Genomic DNA, 16,156 nt, shown 5'->3' on the forward strand with positions numbered 1-16,156 from the left:
CATAGCTTTGGCTCAAAATTTTAACTAGATCAGTTAAGTATTCTTTCTTATTGACCTTGAGATTGTCTAGTAATATATACTTCAAGGTATCCATGCGATAAGGGTCAGCCTAACTTTCACAGATTTACAGTCACAAAAGTTACTTTTCTGTACCGCTAATTTAAATTGAAGATTAACAAACATATAACTGTTATGTATTTTTTTTAATGTGCAATAAACAGTTTAGAAACAAACAAACAAAACAAACGTTACATTTTAATATTGGGAATAAAGAAATTTCATTGAATCATTCATCATTTTTAAATCTGTCTTACTTGTCAACAGAATATAATAACAGTCCACTTAACACACCGCAAACCATAATGCCCTTAAGCCGAATCTACTAAGTCGCATTTCGGACCACACCCCCGCCGTAATGAGTGCGAAATTCTCGCGAATACAGATAATTAAGCAAAAACTACAAAGCCACAGCCCTGGGCGTCCGCAGTTCACATTCAAATGAGCACCCCCTCGTTAGCAAGTGGGTTGTTTAACCGCATGCCATTAATTTTTAAATTTATTTTAATGATCTCAATATTTTTTGAATTCTGTACGTTTTGTTATATTGTGTTGGTCATCAATGTGTTGCCCTGCGGCTAACGGTCCCGTGGGAGTTTTTGGATGAAGATTTGTGTCAAGCGTCATAGAATTTCAGCTAAATAGGAGAGGATTAAGATAGGACATGTCCCACGTAACTAACTAGATAATTATATAAGGAATCTTGTGAAAGTATTATACTTACACTAACGAATGTTGTCGAAATTGTATAATTAGCTCAACATTCTCAATGACATAATTATTAAAAAAATATTTTTGTCTCAACTAAAAATAGCATTAAATAGATTAGCCCATTCAGATAACACGTAATTGAATTGAAACAGCAAAAATAGACAGAAGAAGAAACTTAAACAAACAAATACCGAATTTTATTAAAACAATTCAAACTTCGCATCGCATCCTCAAGAATCCGTGCAATCAAACTTTGAACGAATCACAATTGCGATTACCATAACGTACACAACAATGAAACGTTGATCCAATTTAACACGAAAAGAAAGTGTCAAAAAGATGTTCTAAAGCAAATAATGAGGCGGGCCCAGTAGGGTGCCTTGGGGAACGCCCGGTTGCCACCGCCTTTATTACTTTAAGCTTTGTATTATTTTGCTCTCGGCGTCTATCCTGTGAAAAGGAAAGCTTAATTTGGTTACACTTTGAGATGCTGCTACGACAATTTAATTATTCTCGGATGGTACGGTGGCGCTTCACCTTGTCAAAAGCCTCAGTGAGTACAGCTAACTGAATTTATCAGAGGTTCTGGGCTCTTCTGGCAATTAATATGGATACAGTGTCATATGAAATAGGAATGTTATCCTTTGAGTTTGTTGATTAGTAATTGACAACTCAATTTGTAGTTGTAAGTTAGGAACAGGTTATATTTAATAAAATTATTGAAATAATTTTAAAATGTTTGTAATAAATATATTTATTTTACACTTAAAATTCACTCTTAGTTGAATACCTACACTACACTAATTAATGTTAAGTAGTGATAACAAATAATTTTCGAACTAATAAACTGATCGCATTTGCAAAAGTTAATTGATAAATTTTAGAGGAAGCTTTGAGAAGAAAAGAAATTAAGAAAAGATAAAAAAATTAATACTACATATTTAAAATTTGATATGAGTTTTTTTTTATGTTCATAAGTATTTTAAAACAGAAGCAGAAGAGAGTAGAAGGCAGAGAATTAAAGATTCATTTATAAAATTAAATGCTAATAGGGTGATTTAGCGTTTAATCCCAGAAGGTACCTCCTTCGTATCGCTTTAAGCCGGACTGGGGTGTACAGTCGGAGAGAAAATGTCATTAGTTGTTGTCATTAATAATCAAAATTGTACACATATGAATATTATCACGTCTTTATCCTTTACGGGGTAGATAAAGCCAACATTCTCGAAAAGATTGAAAAGCTTCGCTCAGCTTTACGGCCTATTCCTATTGGTAACGAACATAAGTTTTGAGTTTATAGGTTACCTACTAGCTGTACCCGCGACTTCGTCCGCTTGGAATAAGTAGTTATTTTGGGCATCATTGAAGCCCTCAAGGATGAATAATTTCACCCGATCTTTTTCACATTCTCCATTATTTCTTCCCTCCTAAAGTTGCAGCGTGATGTTATTAGCCTTCCTCGATAAATGGTCTATACAACATAAAATAATTTTTAAATTCGAACCAGTAGTTCCCGAGATTAGCGCGTTCAAACAAACAAACAAACTCTTCAGCTTTATAATATTAGTATAGATAGCCGAGAATTAATCCTACTCTGAAAAGATGCACACTTTTCACTTATGGGATAGACAGAGCCAGTAATCTTAAGTCTTAAAGGTCTCGTTTCGATGGATATCATTTTATTTTATGTCACTGAAATTAAGACAGCCGAAAGTAAAATCCCATAATATAAGTATAATTGATTTAGGTATAATTTAAATTAACAATATACATATATAAAAATATTTTTTATACAATATTTTTGTAACATTGTCTTACGGTTTTAATTAATAAGTTATTCCAACAGTAACCAATTCTTGTTACCTGCAATTATATACAAAATCAATTAGTCATTGTACATCACGCACTGAGTGTACCATAAATCCAACATCGTACCCTAACACTTAACTGTTTATACCGGAGTTAAATCCACGGACACTGATTAATGCGAATTTAATCCTACCATAAACCCCTAGATCCAACCCTGAATTAATAGCCCGACCAGTTTCAAAAGGTCACAAATCCTTTACTTCTCCAAACGAATTTAAACTCTAAATTTAACTTACTATGACTCAAATTCAAATGCGCTTAAAACACAGGATCGTATCAAGTTAAATCTGGATTTCTAACTTTTAAGTCGGACAAGTGTGGGCTCAAATACAAAAGGCTTAGAGTTCCGTTTGCAATCCGAAATTGTATTAAATCCAAGCGAAATTGTACTTTATTGGAAGTGAATACAATTCAGAATCGATTCTTTGATAGGTTATAGAATCAATAACCATTAACCGAATCAGGCTGACAGAAGTCGCTGTGGAGTGGGACGGTTGTATTGTTTGTTGTGTTTTTGTACGTGTGTGAAGGAGATGGGTGTATTTTTGTGAGCTGCGTTGGTAATGCTGTAGATGTCACACAGATGGGACCAGCACCTGAGTACTTGATTTTATTTTTCAATTATAGAGAACGTCTGTGATGGGGTGACAGACGAAAGTTGTTGCACATTTATTTTTTTTAAATTGAATTAAGTATTTTTTTTATTGATTGATACTAAACTAGGTTTTTAGTTTAAATTGAAACTAAAATTGGGAAGTAAAACTTGTAATTAAATTAGTTATATTTTTAGGTTTGATTTCAAGTTTTTGATTCGTAAACAAAATATTTCCCTAGTCATGTTTTTATTGCCATGTTTTTATCGCCAAAGCTTCATCTGCTAATAACTATTAATTAATTTAAATTTTACTAAAATGGTGCTTAACTACCTAACTTTGCCATACTTAACGTATAATATATATATATATATACTTAAATTTTAATATATATACGTATAATATATATATATATTAAAATTAAATGGCATTTAAAAATAATCGATTATTGTCAGGGCCATGCAAACTACAATACATAAATAAATAATATACCGGAAAAATTATACAGAGTTAGCCTCGAAATAAGTTCGGAACTTGTGTGACTAGAGTTAGTATCCCTAACTCATCGATACTATGTTTTATTATAAATAAGTACTTATTTAGGTGAACATCCAAAACCCAGACCAATCAGAAAAAGTTCGTTCTCATCATGCCCTGGCCGGAATTCGAACCCAGGATCTACTCTGTCACAGTCAAGCGCACTACCGCTGCATCACAAATGCAGTCTATATGTTTGTCCGTCTCGCCTTCAGCCATAAACGTGTGAAAAACAAATATTTTTCGTAGCGAAGTAATGCAGCAAGATTGCAAAATACTACTATACTACTAGGTAATATATCGCGCTGTTCTTAGTTATAAAACTACATTATCGCCGTCTCTTTCGCTCCACCGGAAGTGAGACCTCAAAGATGGCTGCGGCAGGAAGTGGGAGGGGCGATTTGATTTATAGTTACAGGGTGGGTGGGGGGAACTATTTCAGTGTGGGACAGTAAGTATGTACGGGATGTTTGGTTTTATTACTCGATTGCAGAAAATAGCATTGTTATGTTTTAAGTATTTTAGAATTCCGTTGTTAATTCGGAAATTTGTTCAACTGCCTTTAAAAAAAGGAGGTTCACAATAATTGTTGACCCAGCCATGGTTTTTACCTCTTTGGGGAAGACCCGGGTGCGTCTTTTTTGACCATGAGACTCAATTGGGGAAGTCACTCAAAACACCCATCGGATCTCTACAAATTTACCCATAATGGTAAAAGCTACACTAGATGAATGTGCTTGTCCCTTGGTCGCCTTTTAAGACATCCATTGGAACAAGATGGAGTGGTCGTATTCTTTTATTTATTGGTGCCAGGAAGGTTTTAAAGACTGTTAGCTCTACCCCACAAGGGTTATAGACGTGACTATATGTATGTATGTAGTAAATATATAGATATACCTTTGACCAAATCTTACCATCAGGCAGACTGAGACCAAACGCATAAACGTGTTGAATAAAAAATATATATTTACCACCCCTTCCAAATTAAATCTCAGCATCGTCTATAAAGTTGGAACCAATTGTATGTATATCTGGTTATACGTACCGTATAAAGTTAAGCAGTAAAAGGTGCTCGTTCAACTCAGAAGGCAATAAAATCAAATAGAAGCCTACCCCACCCTCGGGGGAGGGTTGGTTTGCTGGCTTGGAGAGGGAATCGGTAACTGACAATTTTATCGTGTTTGACAGCCATATTTACTTACATAATTATTATAGATGTGTGTATTTAATGTCTCCATAATTCCACCATCAATGTCCTTCTATTGTTACTTCTGAGAGAGATATATATTTGTCTCTTAAAAGGAGCCCGGGGTTCGCCTATGACCACAAGTGACCTTTTACACGAAGTGATGCTGACTTTCACAATCTTTGAAGTGAAACATAAGCGATAATATTAATAAAACAAGGTCAATTCAAAGTTATACATACAAACATATAATCACGACTTTTTCCCGGAGGGGTAGGCAGAGAATACATAATTCCACAAAGTTATAATATGCAACTAAATCTACCTATATGGCTAACTGTCCTCTTTTAGGCTTTACGTGACAGTTGGATCGGTCTACCCCGTAAGAGATAACGACGTGAATATATGTATGTATAACTACGTTAAGAAGTCCAAAGAAAAATCAAGTAGGTACTTAATGGTTATTACAGAAAAACTTCCAAAATGTAGGTCAGCTTTAATTTAAAACTTTATTAGTAGGTATACGTAGTTTGTTTGTTTGTAAACTCTTTATATAAAAAAATACAATGTACAATATACATAAGTAGTATTAGAAAACAATACTCTAAACTTTCATTGTTAATATTTGTTTACTAGGGCTAGTTACCGCATCCTTCTTTTTGGCAATCCCATGCGGCAGGCTTTGTCGACAGGGGTCGAATGCAGACTATCGGATATTCTGCGCGAACGTGATGTGGAACCGAGATTCTAGGGTTAGAGTGAAGATATAACGACAGACAACAAGATTTTCTTGACAGTGTGGTTTCAGGCAGAGAATAAAAAGTATTCTTATGTTTTGGATCATTCATAAAATTAATCATCAAAATCTGATTAAAAAAAAAACAAAATCAATATTTTATTCCGAAAATAGGCCTTCATAGGTCATTTTACATTTCAGTTTCTGTACTTTTTTTATTGATTTAACCGTGAAACAAGTCACACAGCCTTTCACATTTGTAATATTTGGATTGTAAGAGCATCGGTTAGTATTCAAACTAATGTACATAACAAATAGCTGAAAATCTTTAAATAATATAGCGTATCAGCGTCTATAAAGATATGATTGATGGAGACAACAATTTATATAAGACTCAGGTTTTCCGTCGGGAAACGTCCACTTCTGGATAAAGAATCGCCTAGTCTAGGGAATCTAAGGAATTACTAATACCTATATTCTGGTTTGATGTATATATTCATATATAAATACCTAAATAAAAAAATTCTTACACTCGAACATAATAACGTCTTCTTCCGCCAATGCCAATATTCACAAGACCCATTTATCCCTGCTTATTATATTAACAATATGTATAATAAATCTACCTTAGTCGACTTGCATAATTTACGTGGGAAGAGCACATTGCCATTTTAATATTTTTCTTCGCTACTAGACTACCACTGTCCCAAAAACGTCGATGTAACTTAACGTTAAAATTCTCGTGTCACAATATTCGTTCCTTTATTTTGTGAGCATATTGAGTAGGTATGAGAAACGGCTAAAATCTATTTTTCATACCCCTTAGTGATAAGAGTTGTCCATCCTTAACATTCTTTTAACTAGAAATTACTTAAAACAATTTTATATGAAACAACGTTTGCCGGGACAGCTAGTAATATGATAATATTTATCGAAGCTCTCTTACTCCCTCTGACCAAAGATATTTGTCCTCAGCCGTTCAGAACGAGCGTCAACCTCGCAACACCGCGACCATCCGACCCGAAGCCCTGCGAGACATGGACCAGGAGCGAGCCCTGAGGGAAGCCGCGGTCGCGGTCGGGGTTTTTGGGTAAATATAATTATTATTAGTAGTATTATTAGTGTGGTTCCCGGCACCAATACAAAAAAGAATAGGACCACTCCATCTCTTCCCATGGATGTCGTAAAAGGCGACTAAGGGATAGGCTTACAAACTTGGGATTCTTTTTTAGGCGATGGGCTAGCAACCTGTCACTATTTGAATCTCAATTCTATCATTAAGCCAAATAGCTGAACGTGGCCATTCAGTCCTTTCAAGACTGTTGGCTCTGTCTACCCCGCAAGGGATATAGACGTGAACATATGTATGTATGTATGATTATTGTTCGTAATAACAACCATATGGGCTGCGTTCTTAAATGTTTATCGGTTCAAGTTATTTAGGATCTGATACAAATATCTTCAACAATGTTGTAAATTGATGCGTTATACTCAATGAAAGGCCACTTATAAGTCTTGACTAGTTTCAAACCAAATTCCCGTACATAGTAACAAAACAATGCTATGTTAGTACCTAAAGTTAAGCGATGCGTTAGCAAAATTATATCGTAAATTATTTAGTCTAGCTTAAAGACAGCCATATGAAACTCATAACGGTATTGACTAGTTATCACTATAAAAGGGATACTAACGTTGAAACTGAGCTATACAACGCAGGTTAGATAGATAGATAGATAGACTATTTATTGCACCATAAGAAAAAGAAATAAAAACACAGGTAATGAGGTACAAAGGCGGACTTATCGCTAAAGCAATCTCTTCCAGTCAACCTTAGGTTGGTTATGTTAATACTATACTAACAAAAGTCTTCCCATATAACCGCACATTTTGGTAAGCGATGTGTGAACAATACATACATCGTGAACTACCTGTATAGTCAACCGATCCTTCAACCCTAAGATGACAAGCAACTATAACGGTCTTGACTAGTTAGTTCCAAGCCTAATCACAGTAAAGGGGTTTCATTCATCGCCCGGGCGCGCGGTCAGCCGTGGCGACCCAACCTTTGATCATGAGTACTTTGAACGTGAAACTTGATCGGCAAGCCTCGGTGGCTTGACGTCAGTACTATTTATATCCAGTCTCGTCTGGACACGGCCATCTCGTAGGCAACTTCACGCATACATTCATTTATTTAGTCCTACAAAAGGTATAAGGTGACGTACTCGTAATATAGGTTTATCAATCAACGAACAGCTGAAACCATGGAATAGGTGTGGTTCCCGTCACCAATTTAAAAAGAAGAGGATCACTACAACTCGTTCCTATGGATGTTGTAAAAGTCGACTAAGGGAAAGATAAGGTAATAAAGTTGGGATTCTTCTTTTAGGCGATGGGCTGGCAACCTGTCACTATTTGAATCTCAATTCTATCATTAAGCCAAACAGCTTAACGTGGCCTATCAGTCTTCGAGACTATTGGCTCTGTCTTCCCCTCAAGGGATATAGACGTGATTATATGTATGTATGTGCATCTGGCGTTAGTTCCCGTTGCGTCCTCACTTCTTTGGAGAGAAGCTCGGCGTTTGCCTCAAACTACGATTATGGAATGAGTTGGTAAGTCTTTCACACGAAGGTTCTCCCGTCTTATCTCCGCAACCTTTGCAGGCAAACCTGATCTGAACTTCTTAGATCATGCTTTTACATTTAGCTGCCTATATTTCACATATTCATTTTATTTTAGTAACAATATATTGTTATTTATGGAATAATAAATATCCAAGCTGCATATAATGTGCAGGCGTTCTATCGATGTTTTCTCTCGTCTCAAGATCATGGGTTATACGAGTAATATCGATTAAATTACTTGTACATGAAAGTCGCGGTATAACTTCAATTCCTCTGCAAAATTGTGTACTTAAATCTATATTCATTCTAGTATTTTTATCGATTTCCGTCGCATTAAGTTTGTCTGACCAATAAATTCATTCATTCAAAAATCATTAAGGTCTGGCTTGAGTCTATTCGTTTATATTAAACCTTACATTGCCGTGTGATTCCCGGCACCAATAAAAAAGAATAGGACCACTCCATCTCTCTCCCATGGATGTCGTAAAAGGCGACTGAGGGGGTAGGCTTATAAACTTGGGATTCTTATTTTAGGCGATGGGCTAGCAACCTGTCACTATTTGAATCTCAATTCTATCTTAAAGCCAAATAGCTGAACGTGGCCTATCAGTCTTTTCAAGACTGTTGGCTCTGTCTACCCCGCAAGGGATATAGACGTGATTATATGTATGTATGTATGTAAACCTTACATCATTTCTAGACAGACCTCGAACTCCTAAAACACAATCGGGACAAAACACCAAGCTTGAATCACTTTGACTTGAAAAGCAAGATTTATTCATTCAGATTCAGTGCCGCAGAGCTATATGGCATCTCTCTTTGACTCCTCTGTTGGAAACTCTTTGTTCGTGGCTTTGAGAGCGTTAGCTTGGCGGGGCAGAACAACGATAATTACTTTGCTTTCTTTTGGGCACTTCGATTTAGTCGGATTATTCTGTTATTGGCAGAAAGGTATATTGTGACTAGATCACGTCCGCTAAGAAAGGATTTTTGGAAATTTCTCTGGGGATGTTGGGATTTTTCGTTTTGCGCGAGCGGAGGCGCGGGCAGTCTCTAGTAGGTGTTATAAACATAGTTTCCAATATAATTGAACCAATCACCTAAAACCTAGGGTGTCAAGACAATAAAAGAACAATCTCGAAAAACAGGTTCATAATTCATAACTATAACATAAATAATGTATGATACAAATTTGAGGGTACAGGAATAAGCACTATCATAGATTGGCGATTTGCTTAAATGTATGCATCCCCCTTTCGAGACTTGGATGGCAGGGCGAGAAACTATGAATTGAAAGATGATGTTGAATAAAACATTACCTTTTGAGGTAAATTGTCTTTCAGTTGAGTACCCGATTTATTTGCGATACAATTTTGATGCTATCATAATTTGCTTAGCATTACTGTTGGGACTGAATACGATGAGAGTTAAAGTTTCAAGTACAGTCTTATTAGTATAGTATCTGAATTAGGTTCCCCAAAAATCCAAATAATTATTCAGATTTAAAACAACCTAGTAAAACCGTTTATACCTAGATTTAGCTGGATATACTAAGTCTAACTTCAAGGTACAATCGTAACGGATATATAGGTCTACCTACGATCTAGCTACAAAGACTTTAGCACAACCCTAACATACTTACATATCTGTTATTATCTGTGACCGCGACTTCGTCCGCGTGGAATAGTTATTTTGGGCGTCATTGAAGCCGTCAAGGATGAATAATGTTCCCCGTTTTTTTATTACATTTTCCATTATTTCTTCGCTCCTAAAAGTTGCAGCGTGATGTTATATAGCCTTAAGCCTACCTCGTTAAATGGTCTATTCAACACAAAAAGAATTTTTCAATTCGAACCAGTTGTTCCTGAGATTAGCGCGTTCAAACAAATAAACAAACATACTCTTCAGCTTTATAATATTAGTATAGGTTTTCAATTTTTTTTTCCTTTCAGTCCACCGGTGTCTCTAGCAATGGCGTTATCCCCAGCAAGGTACCCGTTACTGTCACCACACTACACTGCGCTACCGCAACCACCGCAGCCGCAACCAGACTCCTCACACGACAACCACGAGGAAACCAATCATCACACCGATAGCGATGGTGAGACGTAACCTATTATAACCTATATCTTAAATTTAAAAATCAAAGTCGTTGGTGAGACCTAACCTATAATCTTACATTTAAAAATCGAAGTGGTTGGTGAGACGTAGGTACCTAACCTATAACCTAATCTTACATTTAAAAATCGAAGTCGTTGGTGAGACGTAACCTATAATCTTACATTTAAAAATCGAAGTCGTTGGTGAGACGTTACCTATAATCTTACATTTAAAAATCGAAGTCGTTCTGCCAAAAGGTCAGGTCAAGAGTACCAGAAATCGATAAGTATGCATGAAGAGTTGTGAATGTGGATTAATCGAAAAACTGATGCACGGGTCATGGCATAGATACTTTCAAGGCGTGATTTGTGTAGAATGTTTATATGAAAATTATGCAGACATGTGAAATACTTTACTTGACACGAGATACTAATATACATATATCTAATTGTAACTTGCAGATGACAGCATTGATGTTACCAATGAAGAAGACTCCACCTCTTATTCTCCGCCGTCAGTCAACAACTACCCTCAATCTTGTGTTCCTTATAGGTTAGTACCATTACATACAGACAGTCACATCTATATCCCTTGCGGGGTAGAAAGAGTCAGCAGTCTTGAAACGATTGTAAGGTCACGTTCAGTTGTTTGGCTTAATGACAGAATTGAGATTCAAATATTGACAGGTTCCTAGAGGAATCCCAAGTTTATAATAAACTTATCCCTCAGTTGCCTTTTATGACATCCACGGGAAAAATATAGAGTGGTTCTTTACTAAAGCGCCGGAAAAAAACATACTCGTATATAGGTATTTCTACTCTTAGAGTTAAACTGTAAATTCTTTATTCCGATCCAATGTTTTAGCTGAAAGGACTCATATTTGGCTTCTTCTATAACTATTTTTGTCACATAATTGTAACCATTAAACTATTAATTAGCTATTGGTCTAACTGGCAAAAATAAACAAGCACATCTGTATGCGTTTGGCGTTTGATATTATTTGTGTCAGGCGTTCAGTCACTGTTATCTTCAACTCTTATTTTCTTTCGACGATTAGTCAAAAATAAACCGCGTATCTTTAAGTCTGTATCTGAAAGTGCAGCGTAGGACTGCCCCCTTGAGATGGACTGATCTGGTGAAGTCCGCGGGGAATCGTTGGATGCAAGGCGCCTCTAACAGAGCGAGGTAGAAGTCATTGGGAAGGTCTTTGTTCAGCTTTGGATATCCTATAGCTGAAATAATGATAGGGATCTTTTCAATTGCAGACTTGTGTCTAGCTACTTAGGAAAGGTGTAGTATTGTAGAATAACTAACCACTTCTCAGTAAGAAAGAAAGAAAGATAGAAAAATCTTTATTTGTATAAGTATATGGCTATCATGGTATTATTTGTATATATGCTATGGTACATATATCAATAAATATGGCTTTATTAAATAAAATTATACAGTATTACTTATATGGCTTTATTAAATAAAATTATACAGTATTACTTGAGCATGTGACACAAATGAAATGTTCCTTTTATGATAAAAATGTGTCAAAGTTGCTGTGGAGGTTGCATATCACCACATTCGCCCCAGGTTTTAAGAAAGATCGTAATCTTGAAGATGAGACGGTGAACGTCGTTCATCGAACATCGTAGTTTCGGTTTCTGTATTGTAGCAGAATCTGTAAATTTTATGATAAAAAGGTGTCAAAGCTAATGTTGAGGTTGCATATAACCACAAGTATAAATAATGATTGAAAACTTCCAGTGCCGTGTGGTTCCCGGCACCAATACAAAAAAGAATTGGACCACTCCATTTCTTTCCCATGGATGTCGTAAAAGGCGACTAAGGGATAGGCTTACAAACTTGGTATTCTTTTTTGGGCGATGGGCTAGCGACCTGTCACTATTTGAATCTCAATTCTATCATTAAGCCAAATAGCTGAACGTGGCCATTCAGTCTTTTCAAGACTGTTGGCTCTGTCTACCCCGCCAGGGATATAGACGTGACCATATGTATGTAAAACTTCCAGACCTCTTGGTGTGGAGAGCGCCGCTGAGACAGCCGCCCGGCTTCTCTTCATGGCTGTGAAGTGGGCCAAGAACTTGCCATCATTTGCCAGCCTCGCTTTCAGAGATCAGGTAAAACATAATAATAATATAATATATTAATTTGACGATTTTTTTACAATAGCTCATATATGATTGGATCCATTTAAGTAAAAATTCAGGTGCAGTGTTAATGTGTCTATATTAGCATATAGACACATTAACACTGCACCTGAATTTGTCCGCGAAATATGAACAAGTTTAATTAAGCACAATGGTAATTAATAGCTCGGGGATAAAACATACCTACCTAAATTTACAAGAAAGGTTCATTCCTTTTCGAGACTTACTTAGACCATGACCAAAAAGCGTATCCTGGGCACCTCTTCAGAGAGATTAGGATGTAACCGAGATAAACGCTAAGACGAGGAAGAACACATTTAGGATATATTTATTAGAATAGAATAGAATAGAATAGAATAGAATAGAATAGAATAGAATAGAATAGAATAGATTTATTTTCAAAATTGGATACAAGGTATCACTTATTGACGTCACATCACTTAAATCTAATTATAACTACTACCGCTTCCAAAGCGCATGTGTAGAAGAAGCGGCGGAACAAACTACACTGCATATTTGTTTGTTTGTCAACTCTTTATTGCACATAAAAAGAAATATTACAAATAGCAGTGCCCGCGACTTCGTCTGCGTGGAATAGTTATTTCGGGCATCATTGAAGCCCTCAAGGATGAATAATTTTCCCCGTTATTTTTCACATGTTTTCTTCTTCCATTATTTCTTCGCTCCTAAAAGTTTCAGTGTAATATTATATAGCTTCCTCGATGAATGGTCTATTCAACACAAAAATAATTTTTCCAATTCGAACCAGTAGTTCCTGAGATTAGTGCGTTCAAACAAACAAACTCTTCAGCTTTGTAATATTAGTATAGATGACCAAACAGTCATTGGATTTAAAAGAATATGTAAGTACAATGGCGGAATTATCCCAATTGGTATTTCTTTCTTTCCAAAAGACATTTAGGATTTATTTAGATACCAAACTTTACCTATACCATCTTGTCCAGCGGCAGTTCGATAGTCGACCTTCCACAATACGTACTTAGGTTTATTATAAATAAATAATAATAAATATATACGGGACAAATTACACAGATTGAGTTAGCCTCGAAGTAAGTTCGAGACTTGTGTTACGAGATACTAACTCAACGATACCATATTTTATGATAAATACTCATATAGATAAACATCTAAGACCCAGGCCAATCAGAAAAAGTTCTTTTCTCATCACGCCCTGACCGGGATTCGAACCCGGGACCGCTGGTGTCACAGACAAGCGTACTATCGCTGCGCCACCGAGGCCGTCAATTATATGTCTAATATTATGTCATGTTACCTTGTATTCCAGGTGATCCTTCTAGAAGAGGCGTGGTCGGAACTGTTCCTACTGAATGCTATCCAGTGGTGCCTGCCCCTGGACACCGCCTGCGCTGCTTTGTTCGGCAGCGATCAAATGGATCAAGGTATTGTTATTTCTTTTACCTATTGTGCCGTGTGGTTCTCGGAACTAAAAAAAAAGGGTTACTCCATCTCTTTTCAGGGATGTTGTAATAGGCGACTAAGGGATAGGCTTTGTAATACTTAATCTATCACTATTTGAATTTCAATACTATCATTAAGCCAAACAGCTGGACGTGGCCTATCAGTTAATTCAAGGCTGTTGGTTCTTTCTACCCCGCAAGGGATATAGACGTGATTATGTTTGATTTCTATTTGTAAACTGACTACCGAGTGGAAATGCTGCAGTGTAATTTGTTCCGCCACTTCTTCTACACATGCGCTTTGGAAGCGGTAGTAATACAATTAGACTTAAGTTGTTATGTTGACCTCAATAAGTGGTACCTTGTATCTAATTCTGAAAAGAAATCTATTCTATTATATTACACTAGCTGGGCCCGCGACTTCGTCCGCGTGGAATAGTTATTTAGGGCATCATTAAAACCCTCAAGGATGAATAATTTTCCCCTTTTTTTTCACATTTTCCATTATTCCTTTGCTCCTTATAGTTGCAGCGTGATGTTAATAGCCTAAAGCCTTCCTCGATTAAATGGTCTATTCATCGCGAAAATAATTTTTCGATAACCTAACCAGTAGTTCCTGAGATTAGCGCGTTCAAACAAAGAAACTGTTCAGCTTTATAATATTAGTAAGTATAGATGTATGTATGTATGTAACAGAGAATGGCGTGACGTCACCATCGCTGCGGCGCCTGCGCGAGGTGCTGGCGCGGTACCGCGCCGTGCTGGTAGACCCCGCAGAGTTCGCCTGTATGAAGGCCATCGTCCTCTTCAAGTCTGGTGAGATATCTTTAGCAGCATCTCCTTCCTCCTGGCTTTAGTCCCGGTCGTATCCTGACTCCTCTGGAGAGGAGCGCGGGGTATGCCTTTGACCATGGATCCTGGATTAAGTGAGTTAGGATTTTACACGAAGCGACTCCCATCCGACCTCCGCAACCTTTGCAGGTAAATTGTATTCGATTGATCATGGTTACACATCCAATTGCCTGAATGTGCAGGTTTCCTCACAAGTGTGAGGTTTCCTCATGAGCTGTGCCTTTCTGCGCATCACGCATTTTAACCAGGCACCGACCACCGATGTTCCATCTTTAGCAGCATGATGGTGGTCGCATCGGTAAGGTGCCCGGTTAAAATGCGTGACAAATCTCAATTCGATAGAATTGAGATTTGTTAGTGATAACTAAGCCAGGCAGCTGAACGTGGCAGTCTCCCTTTTGATGTCAGCTAGCCCTGTCTACAGATATATTTGTGATTTATATGTTATCTAAACACTTCCAGAAACCCGAGGCCTCAAAGACCCGCTGCAGATAGAGAATCTCCAGGACCAGGCGCAGGTGATGCTACTATCGCATGCGCGCGCCGCGCACGCCGCTGCGCCGGCGCGCTTCGGCCGCCTGCTGCTGCTGTTGCCGCTGCTGAGGCTGGTGTCGCCGCAGCAGCTGGAGAAGGAGTTCTTTGCCAAGACTATAGGCCAGACGCCCATGGAGAAGGTCTTGGCTGACATGTATAAGAATTAGGACTAAAAATATACTTAAATTCAAATTCAAACTTACATTCAATAACGTTTCTTGAATGGGTAGATTTGCTATTGATGCCGTTGTTGAGGTTGGTGTCCCCGCAGCAGTTGGAGAAGGAGTTCTTTGCTAAGACTATAGATCAAACGCCCATGGAGAAGGTCTTGGCTGACATGTATACCTAAGAATTAGGACTAAAAACCTAGTTAATTACATTCAGTAACGTTTCTTGCATCGGTAGATTTGCTACTGTTGAGGTTGGTGTCCCCGCAGCAGCTGGAGGAGTTCTTTGCCAAGACTATAGGCCAGACGCCCATGGAGAAGGTCTTGGCTGACTTGTTTAAGAATTAGGACTAAAAACCTAGTTAAGTACTTACATTTCTTGTAACGTTTCTTGAATGGGTAGATTTGCTATTGTTGCCGTTTTTGAGGTTGGTGTCCCCGCAGCAGTTAGAGAAGGAGTTCTTTGCCAAGACTATAGGCCAGACGCCCATGGAGAAGGTCTTGGCTGACATGTATAAGAATTAGGACTAAAACCTACTTACATTCAGTAACGTTTCTTGCATCGGTAGATTTGCTATTGTCGAGGTCG

The 16,156-nt window shown here is 37.4% G+C and overlaps 1 protein-coding gene across 1 annotated transcript in view; it reads left to right on the forward strand.

Annotated features, from left to right (window-relative positions):
• LOC106131938 (photoreceptor-specific nuclear receptor) overlaps positions 1-15,567 on the forward strand; it is a 33,833-nt gene extending 18,266 nt beyond the window's left edge. Inside the window, exons 5-11 of the mRNA XM_060951839.1 lie at positions 6,665-6,779; positions 10,269-10,417; positions 10,878-10,968; positions 12,437-12,545; positions 13,882-13,996; positions 14,711-14,830; positions 15,329-15,567. Coding sequence (XP_060807822.1) covers positions 6,665-6,779; positions 10,269-10,417; positions 10,878-10,968; positions 12,437-12,545; positions 13,882-13,996; positions 14,711-14,830; positions 15,329-15,567 — 938 coding nt within the window. The remainder of the gene's footprint in view (positions 1-6,664; positions 6,780-10,268; positions 10,418-10,877; positions 10,969-12,436; positions 12,546-13,881; positions 13,997-14,710; positions 14,831-15,328) is intronic.
• The last annotated feature ends 589 nt before the right edge of the window (positions 15,568-16,156 follow it).

Source organism: Amyelois transitella, chromosome 26 (assembly GCF_032362555.1).
Source record: "Amyelois transitella isolate CPQ chromosome 26, ilAmyTran1.1, whole genome shotgun sequence".
Classification (NCBI taxonomy): domain Eukaryota; kingdom Metazoa; phylum Arthropoda; class Insecta; order Lepidoptera; family Pyralidae; genus Amyelois; species Amyelois transitella.